The 20,634-nt window shown below is 44.3% G+C and overlaps 1 protein-coding gene across 1 annotated transcript; it reads right to left on the reverse strand.

The window, feature by feature from the left end:
- Window positions 1-506: 506 nt before the first annotated feature.
- Window positions 507-19,906, reverse strand: LOC147892705 (ras-related protein RIC1). Its single transcript, XM_087387484.1, has 8 exons — window positions 19,711-19,906; window positions 19,468-19,540; window positions 19,339-19,386; window positions 19,183-19,230; window positions 18,894-18,965; window positions 7,839-7,994; window positions 944-1,047; window positions 507-857 (listed from the first exon to the last, which is right to left on the reverse strand). The coding sequence occupies exons 1-8, from the start codon at window positions 19,722-19,724 to the stop codon at window positions 764-766; spliced, it is 609 nt and encodes a 202-aa protein (XP_087243610.1). The 5' UTR covers window positions 19,725-19,906; the 3' UTR covers window positions 507-763.
- Window positions 19,907-20,634: the final 728 nt, after the last annotated feature.

The following is a 20,634-nucleotide window of genomic DNA, read 5'->3' on the forward strand; positions in this document are numbered from 1 at the left end:
TCTTGTTTTTTTATTTTGTACTGAGACAATAAATACTAGACAACTTGTTTCTTTTCTTTTTTTAACTTAGTATATTAAAAAAGTGTGAGCATTCTAATATTGTTTTCATTTACATAGGTATTAAGCATGCTTTGTATTTTTAAAGCAAATGTGTATACTTCAGGTTTTATTTTGAGTTTAATTAATATGTTGAGCATAACTTAGTGTGTACATTCTATCCCTTTATGGAAAAGTGTGAACATTCTAAAAGTTACTACACTTAGTGTACACATTCTGCTCTGTAATGGAACAATGTGAGCATTCTAAGACTTATTTCATTTATATAGAAACTTAGCCTGACAATCCATACAATTTAATATTCAACACTAAAGAGGCTGGAAAACAAACGTGTCCGTTCATAAGCTACTCATTATCATCTCAGTTTGTAAATATAGGATTGTAAAAGGGAAATTAAGTAGTATTAAAAACCTTGTAAGGAAGACACCAGATCCTGGCTGAAACAAGGATTCAATAGCATTGTATGATACTACAACAGCCTTTTGGGAATACAAAATTGCTTCCCTAAAAACCTTGCTGGCAATAAGCCTCACAATATCTAAACGTTGAAAAAATAAAATCGTTTACAACCACACCCTGCCCGTGCAGAGGAAAGACATGCAATGTCAGCACAAGGGACTTAAAACAGTAACCCAGGGCAGGACAGCAGAAAAAGATCAAGGCCCAAGCCTCATACAGGCCATGTGCTCTGCAACAGGAGGGCCATCTATGAGCAGCAACCACTTTTCTGAGGCAATGGTTGTCCCTTCATCTGCACAGTGGTGGGCTTGCCACTGTTCAAAGCAGGTTGGCTTGCCATCCTGCAAGACATGTGCTTTTTTATTAACTGATTGACAAGCTAAGCAAATAGCCTTTGGGACATAAATAACAGAGATATTGAATCTACCTATTCTTGATTTCAGCAGCCATGGTCATGAAAGCTTGCTCCACATTGGTTGCACTTTTGGCACTGGTCTCAAGGAAAGGAATTCCGATTTCATCTGCAAATGCCTGCAGAAAAGGACAGTTTCAAAGGGCAATAAGTCAAAACCACATTTAAGAAGTTCCTAGCAGGCGCATTGCCATTATCTAGCACAGTGACTACTTAGATTAATATTCGTTTATCCATCCCCAATCTTGTCAGTAACAATAAACCAGCTTGAATAATATGCATATCAACTTGAGGACTCCTTAGATATGTTTCCCCATCCCCAATGTTCCATGGCAAATCTTAACAATAAACCAGCTTGAATATCAACTTGAGGACTCGTTAGATACGCACCTTGTAAACTTATAAGTAGCTCTAGAGGTAAAATAGTTCTACAGGTACACAATTCATGTTATTGATTGAAGCGCACTTTCCTACTCATTCTCTGGGACCAAGACTTGGAAGTGCACATAATATCTGATTATAAGCCTAAAGTACACAAAAAACCTCCACAAATGACATGCATATCAGCTGAAGGATAATTGCTAGTTCACATTATTGATTGAAGTGCGCTTTGGTTCCTACTCATTCTCCCAGGCCAAATGGCAAGACTTGGAAGTGGACATCATATCTGATTATAGGCCTGAAGTACAAGGGCACGAAAAACTCCACAAACGACATGCATATCGGCTGAAGGATCATTGCTAATTCGTACATATTTGCTCCTGTCATGTTTCACTCAAAACGCTTGCACCTTTAAGATGTGCTTCTGGTGAACCGAACTTCACTATAGGCAAGACTTGGAAGTGCACATCATATCTGATTATAAGCCTGAAGTAGAAGGGCACGCAAAACTCCACAAACGACATGCATATCGGCTGAAGGATCATTGCTAATTCGTACATATTTGCTCCTGTCATATTTCACTAAAAACGCTTGCACCTTTAAGATGTGCTTCTGGGAACCGAACTTCACTAGACATTTTATAAACCAACTAAAAAGCTTCTTAGAGAGAACTCCCGGGCATGTTGGAGATGACAACCTCAACTTGACTAGACATTTTATAGACCCTACTTAGAGAGAACTCCTGGGTCTGTTGGAGATGACACCAAGTGTAAAGCCTGTCGGAAGACTTCGAACTTGGGACGAGGAAGTGCCTTTGTGTAAATAGATCTGCTATATTGTCCTCTGTGGGAAGATAGGACAACTCTATGTCTCCTACTGACAACTGCTCTTGAACATAATCATAATGAACTTCAATGTGCTTGGTACGCGCATGAAACACTGGGTTACGCACAATGGCCAAGGCACTCTGACTATCAGTGTAGACCATAGTGAAGGATGTCTGACGAATACCAAGATCTGTAAGTAACTGTCGAAGCCAGACACACTCTACTGTAGCGGTGAAGGCTGCCCTGTACTCAGCCTCATAGCTAGATGTGGCAACTGTTGGTTGCTTCTTGCTAAGCCAAGAGATACATGAATTACCAAGCAAAAAACAATTGTCGGTATGTGACACTCTAGTGTCGGAACAACCTGCCCAGTCACTATCCGTGTAAACATGCATGGTAAGTGAACCCTGATCACCATAGAAGAGGGCTAAATCCTAAGTGCCTCCGAGATATCTGAAAACTCTCTTCACTGCCTGCCAACGCTGTGAACTGGGCATCTGCATGAATCTACTAAGCTGAGATACTGCATACTGTAAGTCGGGTCTGGTGTGACATAAGTAAATGAGGCATCCAACAACCTGCTGGTAAAGAGTGATATCACATGGTGGGCTCCCATCATGAGCTGAAAATTTGAAGCCAGGGTCCACTGGTGTAGAGATTGGTTTGCAATCCTCAAACTGAAAACGATCAAGGAGCTGTCCAATATACTTGGACTGTGACATCGTGATACCCCTCTCAACATGAGCAAACTGAATGCCCAAATAATAGTGGAGCTGTCCCGTGTCTGACATTTCAGAAACCTGCTGCAAATCAGCCTTGAAAGCTGCAATATGCTTAGTATCTGGGCCCATGATGGGCATATCATCCACATATAAAATCAGCACTAAAAAATCAGATCCACTCCCACGGACATAAAGAGTGGGTTCTATGGGGCTATTCTGAAAACCAAGGGATAGTAAGTGTGCATGAATTTTGGCATACCATGCCCTGGGTGCCTATTTCAAACCATAAAGGGCTTTTCTAAGCTTGCATACCTTGTTTTCAGAATTAACCACCTCAAAGCCAGGAGGTTGTATGACATAGACTTCTTCCTACAGATCCCCATGAATAAAAACAGTCTTGATGTCAAGTTGGTGCACTTGCCAATGGTGATGGGCTGCAATGGCAATGACACATCTAATGGTAGTAATCCTGGATGTGGGAGCAAATGTCTCCTCAAAGTCAATGCCTTGTTATTGTGCATACCCTTTTGCAACAAGACGGGCTTTGTGTCGATCTATACTGCCATCAAATTTCCTTTTTAATTTGTAGACCCACTGCATACCAATGGCATGCTTGCCGTGAGGGAGATCTACTAATTCCCATGTGTCATTTTTGGCAATGGATTGTAACTCAGCTCTCATTGCATCCATCCACTCTTTGCTATCAAAAGCATCTTTATGGCACAGAGGCTCTTCATTGCAAGCTGTAGCAAGGAGTGCAAACTCAAGAAAGTGACCATGCATCTGTCTATTCCCTGATCTTGTCCCGGCATGTTTGCTGTCCCTCAATGTATCAAGAAGCCATCTGGGAACTTGCCTTTAATGTCTATTGACAGCTCTTTCCAATCACTGCATCATGAATACTGGGATCATTTTGTGCTGGAAGAGAAACCTGCAAATCAGCATGGGGTATTGGCTGATCATTGCTTGTTGGAGGGGCTGCAGGAGGCTCATGTTGCTGGTCAAAGTCCTCTTCTGAGAGGGCAGAGGTAACCAAGAGTCAAAGGCATCAAACATGTCAACTTCTGACTTTGCTTTGCAGTCCACAAGAGGAGAAGCCAAATGTTCAGCAAAGATTACATCTCTACTGACAATAATCTTCCCAGTATTTGGTTGGTATAACCTATACCCTCTGCTCTCCTGGCTGTAACCAATAAATATGCATTTGATTGCCTTGTCATCAAGCTTATGTCTCAGCTGAGATGGTACAAGAACATATGCAAGAGACCCAAAAACTCTCATGTGTGAAAGTGAAGGCTTCCTGCCTTTCCATGCTTCATAAGGTGTAACAATCTTCAATGCCCTTGTAGGTGATCTATTCAGCACATAGTTGGCACACATCACTGCATCAAGCCAAAATTTATTGGGCAAGGACTTGGCCTTAAGCATGCACCTGGCCATCTCCATAGTGGACCTGTTCTTCCTTTCAGGAAAAGGATTATGCTGAGGAGTGCATAAGTGAGCAATGCCCCGTGAAGACAAAAATGCATCAAACTCCTTTGACATATACTCCCCCCCCCCTATCTATGTTGAGGGTGACAAGCTTGCATCCTAATTCATTCTCAACCACCTCTGAAAGCAGAAGAACACTTCATATTTGGCTTTTAAAGGATATACCCAGCAATATCTTGTAAAGTCATCAATGAGAGTCATGAAATATTTGTACCCTCCAATGGAAGTTGTCTTCATTGGGCCACAGACATCACTGTGTACTAGCTGCAATTTCCTTTGTGAGAGTTTTGGACAATTCTTTTGAAAAGGAAACTGATGCATCTTACCCAAAAGACAACCCTCACACACATGTTTGAAATCTGTGTGAGTTTGAGGTACATCATTTGCCATCTGCAGTGAATGTAGCTTTGCAAGAGCTCTATAATTGAGATGACCCATTCTCTCATGCCAAAGATGAGTTTCAGCAAGCTGTGAATATGAAATAGCAAATGCTTCAATAGAGAGTGCAGCTAGGTGATCATCAAGGTGATAAAGGCCCTTTTTCAAAGTGCCAGTGAGAACTATGGCATTGTCATCATGAAGATCATATACTAGGCATCTGTATCCATCAAAAATCATTCTGAAACTTAAAGTGGCAATTGCTAAAATTGAAATCAAGTTGACTTCAATTCCAGGCACAAAGAGAACATTTGTCAAAGTGACAGGATGGCTTGAAATAGATGTGAGCTGAACATCTCCAATTCCTTTTACAGCATAGGAGGCATTGTTAGCGCATGTGACAATTCCCCCACGAGGTGCATCAGCTAAGGAATGAAACAACTATTTGCAAGATGTGACGTGCTTGGAAGCACCACTATCAAAATACCAAGACTGAGCATCAGTAGCAGTAAAGAGTGCATCAACTTTGGAGGGATCAAATGAGCAATGGACAGCTCATGCCCGGAGAGCATGTGCATGTGAAGCATCTGCTGGCTCGTGGGATTCAATTGCATGTGAGGCATTAACTGTCAATCCTGCTTTCTTTTTCTACGAAGCAATGCGCTTCCTGCATTCTGAAATGTCATGTCCAAGCTTGCGACAATAGTTGCGTCTTCTCTTCTTTGACTTCTCTGCTGTATTTTTAGATGCATTGGAGGAATTGCCACTGCTATGCGTACATTTAGGCTTGCCCATAGGCTTGGAAGCCTTGCCTCTTCCTGTCTACTGTGAAGCAAAAGCATGATCAGGAATAATAGCTTGTCTATTAGCTCGACTTTGCTCTTCCTGCAAAAGCAAAGTGACTAGCTGATCAAAAGAGTAGTGGTCTGGATAACCCATGGCCACTAACCAAAGGGTTGTAGCAAACCCTTGATATGAATCTGGCAATCCATTCAATGTGGTACTGACAAGCTGAGAATTTGGCACCACCTCATCAATATTGGCAAGTTGTTCCATGAGGTCCTTGACCTTTGTCAGGTATGCATCCATAGAGTCACCTTCACTCATACTGACTTCCTCCAATTGCCTTCTTAAAAATGCAACACGTGCCTCATTGCGAATCTGATAAAGAGAAGCTAATTTCTTCCAAGCATCCTTTGCTGTCCTGCAAGACCGGATGTGTGGAATAATGATTCTCTTGCATGATAAAGCAATACAGGAATGTGCATTTTCATCTCTTGCATCCCATCTTGATTGTTCCTGAGTTGGGGGAGCAGCAACAGGGGTGCTAGAAGATAAGGCATCAGGAGGAGTACCCTCTGCAAAGGGACCAGCAGTAGAGGCAACCACTATAGCATTGGCTGGCCTCAGATCAACCCCAGAAACAATATTCCAAAAATGCCTTGCAAAAAGAATATGTTTCATGAGATAAGACCACATCGGATAGTTGGTGCCATCCAACTTATCATCTTCACGAAGAATGCCAAATAGATCATGATTGTTGCCAACCATTGCAAATGAGATACCTTGAAAAAGACCTGAAAACCCAAAAGCCTCAAGGCTATCACTACAAAGAGCTGGCTGTCCACAAATGACAGCAAATATCTATAAGTAAATGTTTTGCAAATTTCCAACCCAAATCAAAGGGCAAATGCAGATTTGACCCAAAAAAGCCCCAAATTTTGCTGAGATTTTTGCAAATGTGACCCAATGTATTGTAATCTGACCCAATGTCCTGCAAAAGTGACTCAATATCCTGCAATTGACCCAAATGTACTGCAATCAAACAAGAAATTGCAGACCAAATCCCAAAAGATAGCCTCGAGGCTTGCAACTGCAAAATTAGGACTTGCTGTCCACAAAGTGACTGCAGAAGTGCAATTGTCCCAACGTATAGACCTCAAGAGGTAGGCTTTCCAAACTGTTGAAATAGCTTCATAAGACTTCAAACAGTAAAAGGAAGGTAAGGGCAGCAAAAGCCCCAAATTTTGAGAATGTCCTGTATATAGCTTCGCACGTGCAGAATAGGTAATCTCGAGCTTGAAGGATTCCTCAATCCATCGGTCAGATGCTGAGTATTTGCTCTTGTAAAATCATGAGCAAAGGAGAAGACACCACGGAAGCAAGAATGGAGCTTGGTAGGGATGACCACGTGGCAGCAAAGTCAAGCCTCAATCAACCAGGCTCTGATACCACGTGTGAATACATGAAGGAAGCAATGAGGCAAGAGCAAGTGAGCAAGTGATCAATTGAGAGCAATAGCAAGTTGTAATTTCATTCATGAGTAGAGTTACATATAGTGGAATGCCCCTCAGTAGGTGGCTCCACATCCTTGATTATCTCCCTGATTGTCTCCATCGGTAACACCCCCAAGTCCTCCATCAAACTGGCCACCAAGTCCCTAACTTATCTCAATCACACCTAGATGGGTGACACCTAACTGATGAGTCACCTGACACACACACCTACCATGGTGCTCACTAGCACTCACACCATGTCCTACACAAGCACTAGCACACTGGCACACACACACCACATGACCGTGTCCATAAGTGTGTCCCCTAAACATCAATTTATCCAACAAGATATAGGGGTACAAAGATTCTGAGGCTGTCTTTTAAACGTACGTTTGAGCTCGACTTAGTCTCAGCCATAGGTTACATTTTACTCATTCCAAAATAAAATGGTGACCCATGTCAATATCCCCGTAATTTGGACAAATTAGCCAGCCTTCCTGCCTTTACTTTTCAGCTCGTTCGTTTTGGCTAATCTTCTGTGGTTGCAAGAGTATCCTCTCTCTCTCTCTCTCTCATATATATATATATATATATATGAGGACTCAATTGCTGAATCTTTTGGCCATGTGTTCAACCTGTAGAGCTACCTTTATACATTAAATTGCTAAAGTTGCTCAACTCCTCCTAATTGTTAAGCAATCAGCCAGCTAGCAGTTCCCCATTCGCTGTAAATATGATGAAATTCTCTTTTTCGCCACATAGCTATTGAAAGCTTTCCTTTGAATTACAAAGAAAGCGGTAAAAGATAGCCTGATATGAACATGTTTTACAATACCTTTGCAGTCTGATAATCAACTACTTTCTTTGCTGTCAAATCACATTTATTTCCAACCAACAGCTTGTTGACATTCTCACTTGCATAGCGATCTATCTCATTTAACCATTGTTTCACATTGTTGAAGCTCTCTTGGTCTGTCACATCATACACAACCTGAAAAATCATAGAGAAATGGAGCTTCAGTTCAAATGCCGCAAATTTGAATGTACTAAGACAAGCATGATAGCCTCTCTCTCTCTCTCTCTCTCTCTCTCTCTCTCTCTCTCTCTCTCCACACACACACACCCACCTAGATGAATCCAGGAACATTCCCAAACTTATCCTCAGCTTTCCTAAGCCCTTCCAAATGTGCATGTCTACCTAGCAGGTTTGTGCATATGCACACTTAGTGCGGGAAGATATGAATGAGAGTGTAGGTAAAATGGTGGGTGCATAACAATGGTTTCGACATCTACACAAAAATTTTCTTCATTCTTCCTACTACTTAGGAACAATCCCCTAGCAAGTATGACACAATGGGAGATAGTTTATATGCAACTTAAATATTGCAAACTTTAATGACAACAAGACAAAAAATGTAGAATATATTATACCTATAATATCAACACCCAATATATTTCTTCCCTTATTCTCAACACGCACGGGCGCACACGCACACACTTTTTTGCCAAATTCTCAGCATTCACACTTTTTTTGAGTGAAAATACACACATATATACTCATGCGCATGCGCGACCATCTTTAAGCCCATACAGATATTTATCAAGGGACATGTAAGCTCATCACAAAATCAACATAAGATTAAATATCAAATAAAGTGGTCCACCTCGTTTATCATATCATGATCATTCTCATCTTCTTTTTAAGACTTGTACCTTATCCATTCACATGGGAATGCAATAACAACCACACCCAACATCCTTAAGATAGTCCCTTTGATACTTTCGATCATTTGAATAGAATCAAGATAGCACACTCCATTCATTAGAAGGAACATTATGGTGTTTTGTCATCTTGGATGTCCCAAGGGAGGAAAGAATCTGAAAAATTTGCCCCACGAGAGAGGTAGAAAATGAGCAGCGGAAGATGTCGAGGCTATGCACAGATCAAAGAATCTGTTGGACCAGCTAGTCAAAAAGCTAGGAAGCTACTTAAAATAAGCCTTGGAACACCGCAAAAAAGTACTCGGACTTGCACACAAGCTAGCCCAAAAAGTACTTAAAAGACCACTATTAGTTAATAGTGGTCGCCAATCCCATAGATCCTCAAGAGTCTCAAGCGGACTTTAATGCATAGATCCGATACACAAAGCAAGGGACCCCATGGACATGAGGAACTACCACTCCCTCATGATTGGCCACACATTGCCAAGATCCATGGATTGGTACTAGAGAGAGATATCAGCTCTTGCACATAGGCACAAAGCTTTCGGACAGGCTACTCTTGACCATTTCTTCACCTTACGGGCTGTCATCCAAGAGGCAAGATCAAGATCCCAGTCTACGCATGCTTTGTAGACTTTCGGAAGGCCTTTGATAGAGTCCCACGAGCCCGCATGATTAGGAGTTACAAATCCCAAGCGATATGATCTGGGGGGTGATGAGCCTATATGAATCAGTCAAAGGGTGAGTATGGAACCCTAGAGGCCTATCGGATTGGATTGAGAGCACAATTGGATTGAAGCAAGGATGCCCTCTCTCTCACCAACAGCTCTACATTGATGAGATCACGACTTTCATTGATGATACACACACTGCTATACGCAGATGACATAGTCCTCGTTTCCTCTTCAATGGCAAGCCTACAAAGACACCTAGAGGCCCTAGAGATGTTTTGCATAGATAGAGAGAGATCACAATAAACCTTGGCCTTAACAAGGTTATGATCTTCAACACCTCACAGTCAATCCTGCATCGACATGGCTTCACTTACAAAGGGGAGCCGGTTGAGATCATACAGCCATACACTTATCTAGGGGCAGTCATAGGGCCAATTTTCATGATGACTCATGCAACCAAAGCACGACTCACATGAGGCCAAGGAGCTTTGGCTCGACTAGAGCGATAATGTTTTCGCCCACACTTCCAAAACCCCTGACAAAGGGATGGCTATTTGACACGCTTTTGAGAGCGATAGCCATGTATGCACCACCTTTTTGACGAAGCAGCCTATCGACAACCAAATTGGGAGAAATTCGAGAGGCTACAAGTGACTATGGGATCCACGATGTCACGGGCATCTTAATCCAATCATACTTTTTTTTTTTTTTAACAAAGGGAATTACACACACAATCTTTCACTATGGAATCAAACTTACTTACTTGTGTGAACTTCACAACCAGAAGTGTGTACAAGCCAATAAATAGATACAGATCCAAGAGAGATATAGCACCAACAAAAGTATATTTTCTTCCAAAAAATAGATACAATAGACAAGAGACCTGGTCCCACCAAAGTGTGGTCCTTAGTCCTTACCAAAAGGTGTACTACTATCACCTTGGCTCCTCTAGATCCATGAGCACGTGTGATTCTCTAAGCTTATGTAGACTCTCTGTTCAGTGATCCCTCCACCTTACTACCCAGGTAGTCAGCCTAGGTAGGCAGCACTCTCTGAGCTAAGTCCAGCTTCTCTGAGCCTCTTTCACCTCCTAGATGTAGTCTCAAGGAAGGTCCTTTGCTGCTCCTTTCTGCTCCCTAAATAGCTGCTCCAGGTGATGCCTAATGAGGCTCTAAATGCCTCTTTATATAGGGGCAAATCCCCCTCCAAACCAGCCGACTATTATGGGGGCATTGGCCGACCCACAGCAAAAGACTAACAAAGCATCCCCAAGAATTACATGCGGAAATGTTTATATACACCTTTGTAAGACTAGAAAATATCCAATCGTTTTTTTTTTTAATACAAGAAATTAGACGCGGAAGTGTTTCAAACTTCTTTACTCGTGTGCACTTCACAACCATAAGTGTATGCAAATTAGTCGATAGACAAAGATTCGAGAGAGATATAGCACGAACAAAATATACCTTTGTAAGACTAGAATAAGTCCAATCATACAAATTTAGATTTTTTGTTGTTCTCAAGACCAAAAATCTACACTAAAAATAAAAGGGAAAATGAAAGAGAAGAAAAAAGAGGTAAACAAAAACTTTTATGAAAAACAAAAGGAAGACATACTTAGCAAGCAAAGCAATCTTGTGTCGTCATCAATGCCCAAGCATAAGCAGCTACACTAGGTTTCTAAAGACCTGCATAATCTCTTGGGCAAACCCAGTGCTTACTAAAATACGTCAAATAAACAAAAGAGAAAGAAATCAAGAAATAAAGAAGAAAGGAAGAAGGTGACTAAGCAAAAATAAACAAGAAGTCAAGAAACAAAAAACAAAATCTTCCAAAATTTTGGAATTATCTCTCTCTCTCTCTCTCTCTCTCTCTCTCTCTCTCTCTCTCTCTCACACACACACACACACATGCACACGCTCTTATTTAAAACATAAAAAGCTAAAAGGACCCTTTACATTTATGTATCGCTTCCTACAAAGAGGCAAAATTATAGCACCAACAAAAGTATAAAAAGATAAATACAATAGACAAGAAGCCTAGTTCCACCAAAGTGTGATGCTCGGTCCTTACCAAAAGCTGTACTACAATCACCTTGGCTCCTCTAGATCCTTGAGCCCACGTGCTTCTGTGAGCTTATGTAGACTCACTATCCAATATCCCTCAACCTTATTGCCTAAGTGGTCAGCAAAGGTGGGCAGCACTTTCTGAGCTAAGTCCGCAGCTTCTCTGTGGCCCCTTCACCTCTTGTATGTAGGCCCAAGGAAGGTCTTATGCTACTCCTTTCTGCTGCCTAAATGGCTGCTCCAGGTCATGCCTAATGAGGCTCCAAATGCCTCTTTATATAGGAGCAAAGACCCCTTCCAAACCAGCCGACTGGTACAAGGGGGGGATCAGCCGACCCAATCAGACCCCCCACCCAACTTTTGCTGCTCTCCAAAATCCCCCTGATGGGGACACACAGTCTGAAGTTTGGCTGGCCCTGCCTGGCCATGTGGCAGGCTTGCCACTGGCCCTGGGCAGGCCTGCCCAAATCCACCCTGATCCAAGGCCCCAGGCCCCTTGGCCTCCAAGATCTGCTGTGATTCCTGGTCCTGCTTCCTGCAGCAGATCCGTACCCTGCAGGCCTTCTCCAGGCCCCGAAACACCATCAAGCAGGCCCCGTAGAGGTGTCCGTACTGCAGGTGACTTCATCTCAGCCTCTTCATCACAGTCCACGGATGCTGGAAACCTGCGCAATCTGGCCTGCTCCAGTCGTGGTGGACAGCCACATGGCAATTCTGCCTTTGTTTTGCCCTCCTACTGCTGTCCACATGGCAGCCACCATGCTGCCGATGTGGCAATCTCTCAAACCCTAGGTACACCCCCCCGATGCACTCCTCATTAGGGAGCTCACAGGTGGGGAGGTTACCTATACATTTCCAACAATGTATACATGTGTGTGTGTGTGTGTGTGTGTGTGTGTGTGTGTGTGTGTGTGTGTGTGTTTTGCCATGTGGGCAGTAGGCTGGCTTCAACATGGTCAGCCACTTGGGCTGCATGTGTGGACAATTCACATGGGCTGGTGTGATGAGCAGAAGGGCTGGATAGGCAGCAGATTAGAGCTGCGCGAATGGCCCAGTAGGAGGGCTGAGTAGGTGGAGAAGGCCCAAGCAGAGAAGCCAAATGGTGCAACGATAGGGCTTGCCCAAACTCATCCTCTAAAAACACAGCATAGTGCAGTTTCAATCTCATGATAGTCAGGTTGAAAACCATAAACTCCATCACGTCATCAGCGCCCAACAGTGGGTATAGACCACCACCTGGTCCGCCACCCTGGAACAGGTCAACAGCAGCCTGACCTGAGTTGGCTTATACAAGCAGGTCAGCAGCCTGCTGATGGTGCAATCAGAACCAGCTCAGCCAGATTTGGGAGGAGGTGCGGACCAGCACTTCCCCCATAAAAAGGGCACTAGGCCCTTAGTCCTCTCAGCCAAGCAAAGCCCCTAATGCTCCAGAGAGCATGCAGCATACTGGCCATTTTGGGTACCAGACTGGGCAGCAGGTGCAGCATGTGCGAGGTACATTGAGATGCATCTTTTGTATCAGAAAATGGAGCAGCATACTCAGGCCATTTTGTTGGAAAGGTCACCTCCCCATCTGTAAGCCCCCATATGAGGAGAGCATGGGGGAGGGAGACCTAGGGTAGTGCTCAACAGGAAAAGAGAGAAAGGGGCTACCACATAGACAGCATCATGGCTGGTATGTGGGCAGCACATCTAGGACTGTTAAGGGCAGGACACAGGGCCAGTACGGAGCAGAAGCAAGACAGTCTGGGACAGATTGCGCAGGATCTAGGACATGGAGGCGCACTGTTTGCAGAGGCGCAGACATGGCAGGGATTGCAGGCTCAGATCTGCAGCAAGGAATGTGACTGGCAGTGGGGAGGTGGCAGGCCTTTTATAGGCTGCATATTTGCCTTGAATGGAGGGCCAAAAACCCTGGAAGTTTGGGCCATAAAAGGCCTGAATTGTGAGCCCTTTAAGGGCAGTTTTTTCCCAAGCAGACTGGGTCGGTTTTTTTGTACAGACTCAGTCGGTTTTTGTACAGACTGAGTCGGTTGGCTGGCCAGGCCCTTGAGGGCTATATAAGGAGGCCATTCAGGCCTCATTTCAGCATCATCTGGAGCAGCAATTCCACCAGCAGAAGGAGCAGCAGCAGGGCTATCTTTGGGCCTACAGTCAGGAGGAGAAAGTAGTACCTTGTGCTGCAGACTTAGCTTGCAGGAAGCTGCCCACCTAGACTGGTTTCCAGACAGCAAGGTGGAGAAGATCATTCTAGACGGAAAGTCTACTCACGCTCGAGGTGGAGCACGCGGACTCTAGTCTAGAGATAGCCAGCAGATAGGAGAAGGACTTTTGTGGTAAGATCAGAGGACCACACCATTGGTGGGACTCTGGATCTGTCTCTTTTATTGTGTCCATAGTTGTGGACGGAAATATATTATTTGGTGGTTTCTCTATCTGATTGGTTCATTGTCTATTAATGAGTCTGCACACCTATTGAATGCACAAAAGTAAAGAAGTATGTGATTCCACACCCACACCGCACACTGTGTGAGCTCCTGGGCAATACTATAAGTCTTCCACTACGTGTACCCTCTGTTGGGTATTTTCTAACATGGTATCAGAGCCCAAGTAGGAGGCTCACAGGTGTGGGAGCCTGAAGGCAGGGACCTTGCTGAAGGACGACCCTGATTTAGAAGCTCTAGGGAATCGACTTCCACGACTGAAGGATTGTGCCCTTGCGAGAAGGAGGGTGACTCAGGTTCAGTCAGGTGCGTTCAGAGTTCTGGTTTACTGCATTTGAGTTTGGTTGACTTTGCTGGGCGCTATATACAGCAAAGATGTCGACAGCCTCTTCAGCCCCTGCTATCCCTTCCTCCTCCTCCAGTTTTCTCTCTTTCACTATCCCTAACTTTGGAGAGTCTGGGAACCTGGACGGGACTAACTACCCGATCTGGAAAGTGAAGATCCGGAGTCATTTAGTGGCTCGGAAGTTGTGGAAGCTGACCACGGGAGAGGAGTCGAAGCCCGCAGACATGGTGGACAGTAAAGGGAAGGTACTCATGGCAGTAGACAGAGAGGAGCTTGAAGCTTGGGAAGAAAGAGATGCCCATGCCCTGGCAATAATCATAGGGACTACGGCGGACTCTGTTCTTCCGCATATCCAGCTGGCCGAGACGTCAGTAGAGGCGTGGGCCACCCTGAAGGATCTGTACGAGACAGATAATACCTCCCGGATCGTGCTTCTTCAGCATCAACTCTACAATCTTGATATGGAAGAAGGCGATACGGTACATAGCCATTTGACGAAGGTCAAGGTGGTGCGGGATCAGTTAGCAGCGATTGGTCAGAAGACAGACTCATGCCATCTGGCCTTGATGGTACTGAGGAGATTGCCTCGGAGTTTCAAGAGCTTTGTTACAGCTGTGACAGCAGGACAGAGGACCAAACCTCTGACATTTGAGGAGTTATGTCCATTACTGCTACAAGAGGAAGCTCGGGAGCAGCTCTACAATGGGGACAAAGATGACAAGGCGATGCTGGTGAAGGATTCCGCAGGTAAGGGAAAGGGCAAGCCTAACAGTGGCAAGTCCAATAAAGATGACTCTGATGACGAGGGGACTTCGAAGAGGAAGCACAAGAAGAAGTGTTTCTATTGTGATACGCCCGGACATTTTGCAAAGGACTGCAGAAAGAAAAAGGCGGATCTGAAAAACAAACAGGAGTCTGACCCAGATTCAGAGGGAAAGGCCAAAGCTAATGTGGTAATCGAAGAATTGTTCCTGGTGACATCACCGAGTGTTACCGAGGTCAGGTATGTTGATCCCGAAATCACAGTAAGGATGTCTGACATAGAGAGTTGGGTCGACGAGGAGTCAGATGCCTTTGTGAAGGTGAAGGACAGTATGGAGTGCTTGGAACCTTCCAGGTGTGTAGCTGTTGACACTGACACGAGGGTGGATTCCATGGAAAGCCCTGGGGTCTCATGGTCAGATGGATGCTGGACTTCAAAAGGGGACAGTATAGGATTACACAGGATCTTGGCAGGTGCCTCATTGAGGTACAAGGTTTGCTTTCAGAGCGAACATTCAGGCAGTACAATAGTCTGGTATGTATTTGATATTCTGCATTTGAGCCTTTATAGCATGCTGTGGAGAGATTCTGCTCTTCATTTGTCTCAGGTGATAAGAGATTGGAAGGAATTGGCCTTCTTCGAAGGCAGAAGGGGAAGTTTTGGTGCTTCTTCAAATCTCGGACGCAGATTGCTAGAAGGTGGTGGACAAAGAGTACTGAAGCCAGAAGAGTACCTGCTTGAGAACTCAGCGAGAGTTCGTGGTCCAGGTTATCTGGAAATATTCATTGGTTGCAGACCTTGCCAAAGGAAGGATGGGTTGAAACAGACCCTCAGAGCATGGTGCCTGAAAGACTCCAGGTTGTTCACTCATTATGAGGGGGACGACTAGAAGATCGTGACGGCAGGGTTGCTCAAGTTCAGAGGCGGGAATGTGACTGAAGGAGGTGGTACCAGGAGGTGCTACCAGAGATGGACCTGTGTACCAGGATGGTGTGCGGAAGCAGAACCGGACCTGGTGGAGCAGGAGCCACTGGATGAAAAGCCAGGAAAAGATTTCGACACCGAAAGGTTCCAGAGGACTACGACCAGGGAGTTACTGGAGCATCTTCATCGACGTGTTGGCATTGGGCTGAGATGTGTCGGTAAGAGGGGGTGTTGGAAAGGTCACCTCCCCATCTGTAAGCCCCCATATGAGGAGAGCATGGGGGAGGGAGACCTAGGGTAGTGCTCAACAGGAAAAGAGAGAAAGGGGCTACCACATAGACAGCATCATGGCTGGTATGTGGGCAGCACATCTAGGACTGTTAAGGGCAGGACACAGGGCCAGTACGGAGCAGAAGCAAGACAGTCTGGGACAGATTGCGCAGGATCTAGGACATGGAGGCGCACTGTTTGCAGAGGCGCAGACATGGCAGGGATTGCAGGCTCAGATCTGCAGCAAGGAATGTGACTGGCAGTGGGGAGGTGGCAGGCCTTTTATAGGCTGCATATTTGCCTTGAATGGAGGGCCAAAAACCCTGGAAGTTTGGGCCATAAAAGGCCTGAATTGTGAGCCCTTTAAGGGCAGTTTTTTCCCAAGCAGACTGGGTCGGTTTTTTTGTACAGACTCAGTCGGTTTTTGTACAGACTGAGTCGGTTGGCTGGCCAGGCCCTTGAGGGCTATATAAGGAGGCCATTCAGGCCTCATTTCAGCATCATCTGGAGCAGCAATTCCACCAGCAGAAGGAGCAGCAGCAGGGCTATCTTTGGGCCTACAGTCAGGAGGAGAAAGTAGTACCTTGTGCTGCAGACTTAGCTTGCAGGAAGCTGCCCACCTAGACTGGTTTCCAGACAGCAAGGTGGAGAAGATCATTCTAGACGGAAAGTCTACTCACGCTCGAGGTGGAGCACGCGGACTCTAGTCTAGAGATAGCCAGCAGATAGGAGAAGGACTTTTGTAGTAAGATCAGAGGACCACACCATTGGTGGGACTCTGGATCTGTCTCTTTTATTGTGTCCATAGTTGTGGACGGAAATATATTATTTGGTGGTTTCTCTATCTGATTGGTTCATTGTCTATTAATGAGTCTGTACACCTATTGAATGCACAAAAGTAAAGAAGTATGTGATTCCACACCCACACCGCACACTGTGTGAGCTCCTGGGCAATACTATAAGTCTTCCGCTACGTGTACCCTCTGTTGGGTATTTTCTAACACATTTTGGGTACAAGACTGGGCAGTATGTGCTGCACATGTGAGGTACATTGAGGATACATCTTTTGTACAAAGACTATTCTAAATGTAGCAATATATTATATGGTGTTTTGGCTGCCAACGTTGCCGCACAAACTCTCCCAGACCTGTGCATGTATTTTGAGTTTACTTCTGTACACACGTCATATAATACTCAGTGTTGATGAATCAGAGAACATTCTGCTGTGATCTACATGTTATCAGAGCTCTTTGGGTCATGCTTCGATGATTTTACCAGAAAACGTAACCCTTACCATTAAATGACAAACTCTATGTCAGACTGACTCTACATTTGTAACGTTCCTTCATATATGTCTCCGCATTATGGATTGCACACATATATGCACATAGAGAAGGAGATATAACAAGAGAGGTCTTCGAACCTATATATTTACACATATATAAGACATCTATGTATCTATGTCTATCAGCATACATATGGATGTATGTGTGAAAATACAATGTATTTAAGATGCACACATATGCATGTATATATGCAGAGATGTGTATGCATGCATATATACGCACCCATGTGTGCATAAAAATATGTAAGTAGCTGAGTAAAGAGCACACAAGGGCAGGTATGCACACACATACATGAGTATGCATGTATATGGCACACAGACGTGCCTGCAAGTACGCATATGCATGCGTGTGCATACTTACATATGTATGCATTTAACACAAAGGGATACATCCATGTGCACATGTGCGTGTGGGGGAGGGCGGAGAGAGAGAGAGAGAGAGAGAGAGAGAAGGGGAGGGGGGGGGGGGGGGGGACACGCATACATGTGACCTTACATATGTATGTATGTCTAGAATCGAGTTTACTTCTCATTATTCTTATTCCCAAATTTCCAAGAACCTTTTTGATGACATGGACGTGCATGCACTTACTCATGTTTATTTATAGATAGATACTCTCTCTCTCTCTCTCTCTCTCTCTCTCTCTCTAAATATACGCATGTGTATCTCTAGATGTCTAAATGTGCGTAGATCTTGAACAAACTGTGTATATATATGGCCATGCACACACCCACACGCGTGTACTCCTGCATGGAGGGGGGGGGGGGGGACACACATACATGTGACCTTACATTTGTATGTCTGTATGTCTAGAATCGAGTTTACTTCTCATTATTCTTATTCCCAAATTTCCAAGAACCTTTTTAATGAAGTGGACGTGGATGCACTCACTCATGTTTATTTATAGATGGATACTCTCTCTCTCTCTCTCTCTCTCTCTCTCTCTCTAAATATACGCATGTGTACCTTTAGATGTCAAAATCTTAAATAAACTGTGCATATATATGGCTATGCACGCACACCCACACTCGTGTACTCCTGCATGTTCTCTACAATGCATGCACATTCCATGGATATACGTGTGCATGCATCTACATTATATGCGTACTGGGACACCACATACGTTAATTTGAAAAAACGCGGGCAGAAACCTAGCAGAGTTACAACAGCTATTTAAAAACTGTTATCAAGCTCTCTTTCAAGTTTGATGAGTCATAGATTAAACATAACTCTCTCTCTCTCTCTCTCTCTCTCTCTCTCTCTCTCTCTCTCATGGTCTTCCCCAAACGCTGATAGAGCATTTCATTTGATCACCCTCTCCTACGATTCTCTTACAATAATTCCATGGGCTCCTCGGTAGTAGCTGCTTGTAATTGTCCTGAATCTCTCCTGTCCAGCCGTATCCCACTGATTCAGACAAGGAGAAATTTTGTTAAAGCTGAGAAATCTAGTGTTCCAGATAATTCGAAGACAAAATCCAGGCCATGAATGGCCTTCTACAATGCCTTTCTAGCACCGTTTTTTAAGGCAGAGGTCACCTGTGTACGATTGAAAATGAGAACATTTGTAAAGTTCATGGCTTATCAGCGGTACAGAAAAAATATTCGATTTTCCAACTACTCACAATTTGTAGCTTGATTGTCTTTCCATCGAGTTCCACCGTGCGTATTTTCTGACAAGAAAACAAAGAGAGAACTGTGAGAGCAGGTTCAAAATCTACGCCTAAAAGGAAACAACTAGTCCTTAACATAAACGTTCAATAAAGCTTCAACATACTTACAAAGTCCACTCCGATTGTGCTGATGTAGCTCTCCAGATAAGAATCGTCCTGCACGTAATTCGAAGCAGAGGGTCATTCAAGCAACCTATACAGAGAGAAGCAAGCGCGGAAGCAAGGCTTGACTCTTACTGCAAATCGAAGGAGAAGGCACGACTTCCCAACACCGGAGTCGCCTATCAATAGAAGTTTGAACAGATAATCGCTGCAATCAACAAATTCAAAGGGCTTAGGGTCTGAAACCGCGTGCATGACCTCTAACGGAGATGAAATCGTATGCAGGAATATGCACAAGGAAAGAATGAAGCAAAATTTTCCGGCAGCAGCTGCCAAAACGTCAAATCCGGCAAAAGATTTGAGGTGAAAGGCTCTTACTATTCTGGATTCATTCTGGAGAGAGCGGAGGGAAGTGAGAAATGTGGTCGGATGCAGAGAAAGCGATCAAAGCTAACACGATGCTTGCAAAGATGACGACGAGTAAATGGGTCTAATACATAATGGCCTCGCCTTTTGAGGGAGTTGCAATGCTATTCAGATCGGACACGTGTTTTAGGGTATGTTTTTCCTCCCCCTTCAGAATTTTACTAATCCATCAGTGCACATTCATCGAGGGACACTTGCTCTTCCGCACTCGAGCTTTAAAATTGCAATGATTAGCGTAGGTCCCTCGATGAGGTTTATTGATGCATTAGTATTAGTCCCAAGGCAACATGGGGTGAATTAACCTAAGTACAACGTAGGGTTCTACGAAGCTCTCGCACTGCCTTGAGCAGGTATATGAGATGGAGGGAGGTGGAGGAAGGGGGAGGGACAGGGAGAGTCGAGGGAGAAGGGCAAGGGGTAGGGTAAGGGTAAGGAGGAGAGAGGGAAGACAGAAGTTGCAAGGAGGGAGACGGGGAGGGTAAGGGGGAAGAGGGCTGAGGGGAGACAGAGGAAAGGGAGGGAGCTACATTGAGCACCTTGATAGCCTTGAATGTCCACCTCCACACCATGTATCATGGTGTCCAAAAGTTCTTATCATTGCCCTTTGCTAGAGAGACCACATATTTCTAGGCATTTGGACTCTTTGGCAACTTCAATTTCTTAACCAATGAATATTTTAAGAAATTGTGTGTCATTACTCTTACTTTTGGCCCATTAATTTTTCCATGCATCCTCATTAAATCACGAGGACCAAAAGTGGGCTACCACATTGCCGATGATAGACATCACATGTGGATGATGTTGTCATGATAAACCTCTATCTTTGTGTACTTTTCAGTTTCATTAAGCGACAACAGTTGCACTACGTGTATTTGT

The sequence above is a fragment of the Dipteris shenzhenensis genome, chromosome 16, assembly GCF_047967505.1.
Source record: "Dipteris shenzhenensis isolate YYH24624 ecotype China chromosome 16, Dip_SZ_1.0, whole genome shotgun sequence".
In the NCBI taxonomy this organism is placed as follows: Eukaryota; Viridiplantae; Streptophyta; class Polypodiopsida; order Gleicheniales; family Dipteridaceae; genus Dipteris; species Dipteris shenzhenensis.

Bases quoted from the DNA above. Each gene is read 5' to 3' on its own strand.
- LOC147892705 (XM_087387484.1), bottom strand. The intron at 19,387-19,467 runs GTAAGAGTCAAG...AATTACGTGCAG, and splicing joins GCCTTCTCCTTCGATTTGCA to GACGATTCTTATCTGGAGAG. The intron at 7,995-18,893 runs GTAAGAGAATCG...ATGATTTTTCAG, and splicing joins GAGGAGCCCATGGAATTATT to GTTGTGTATGATGTGACAGA.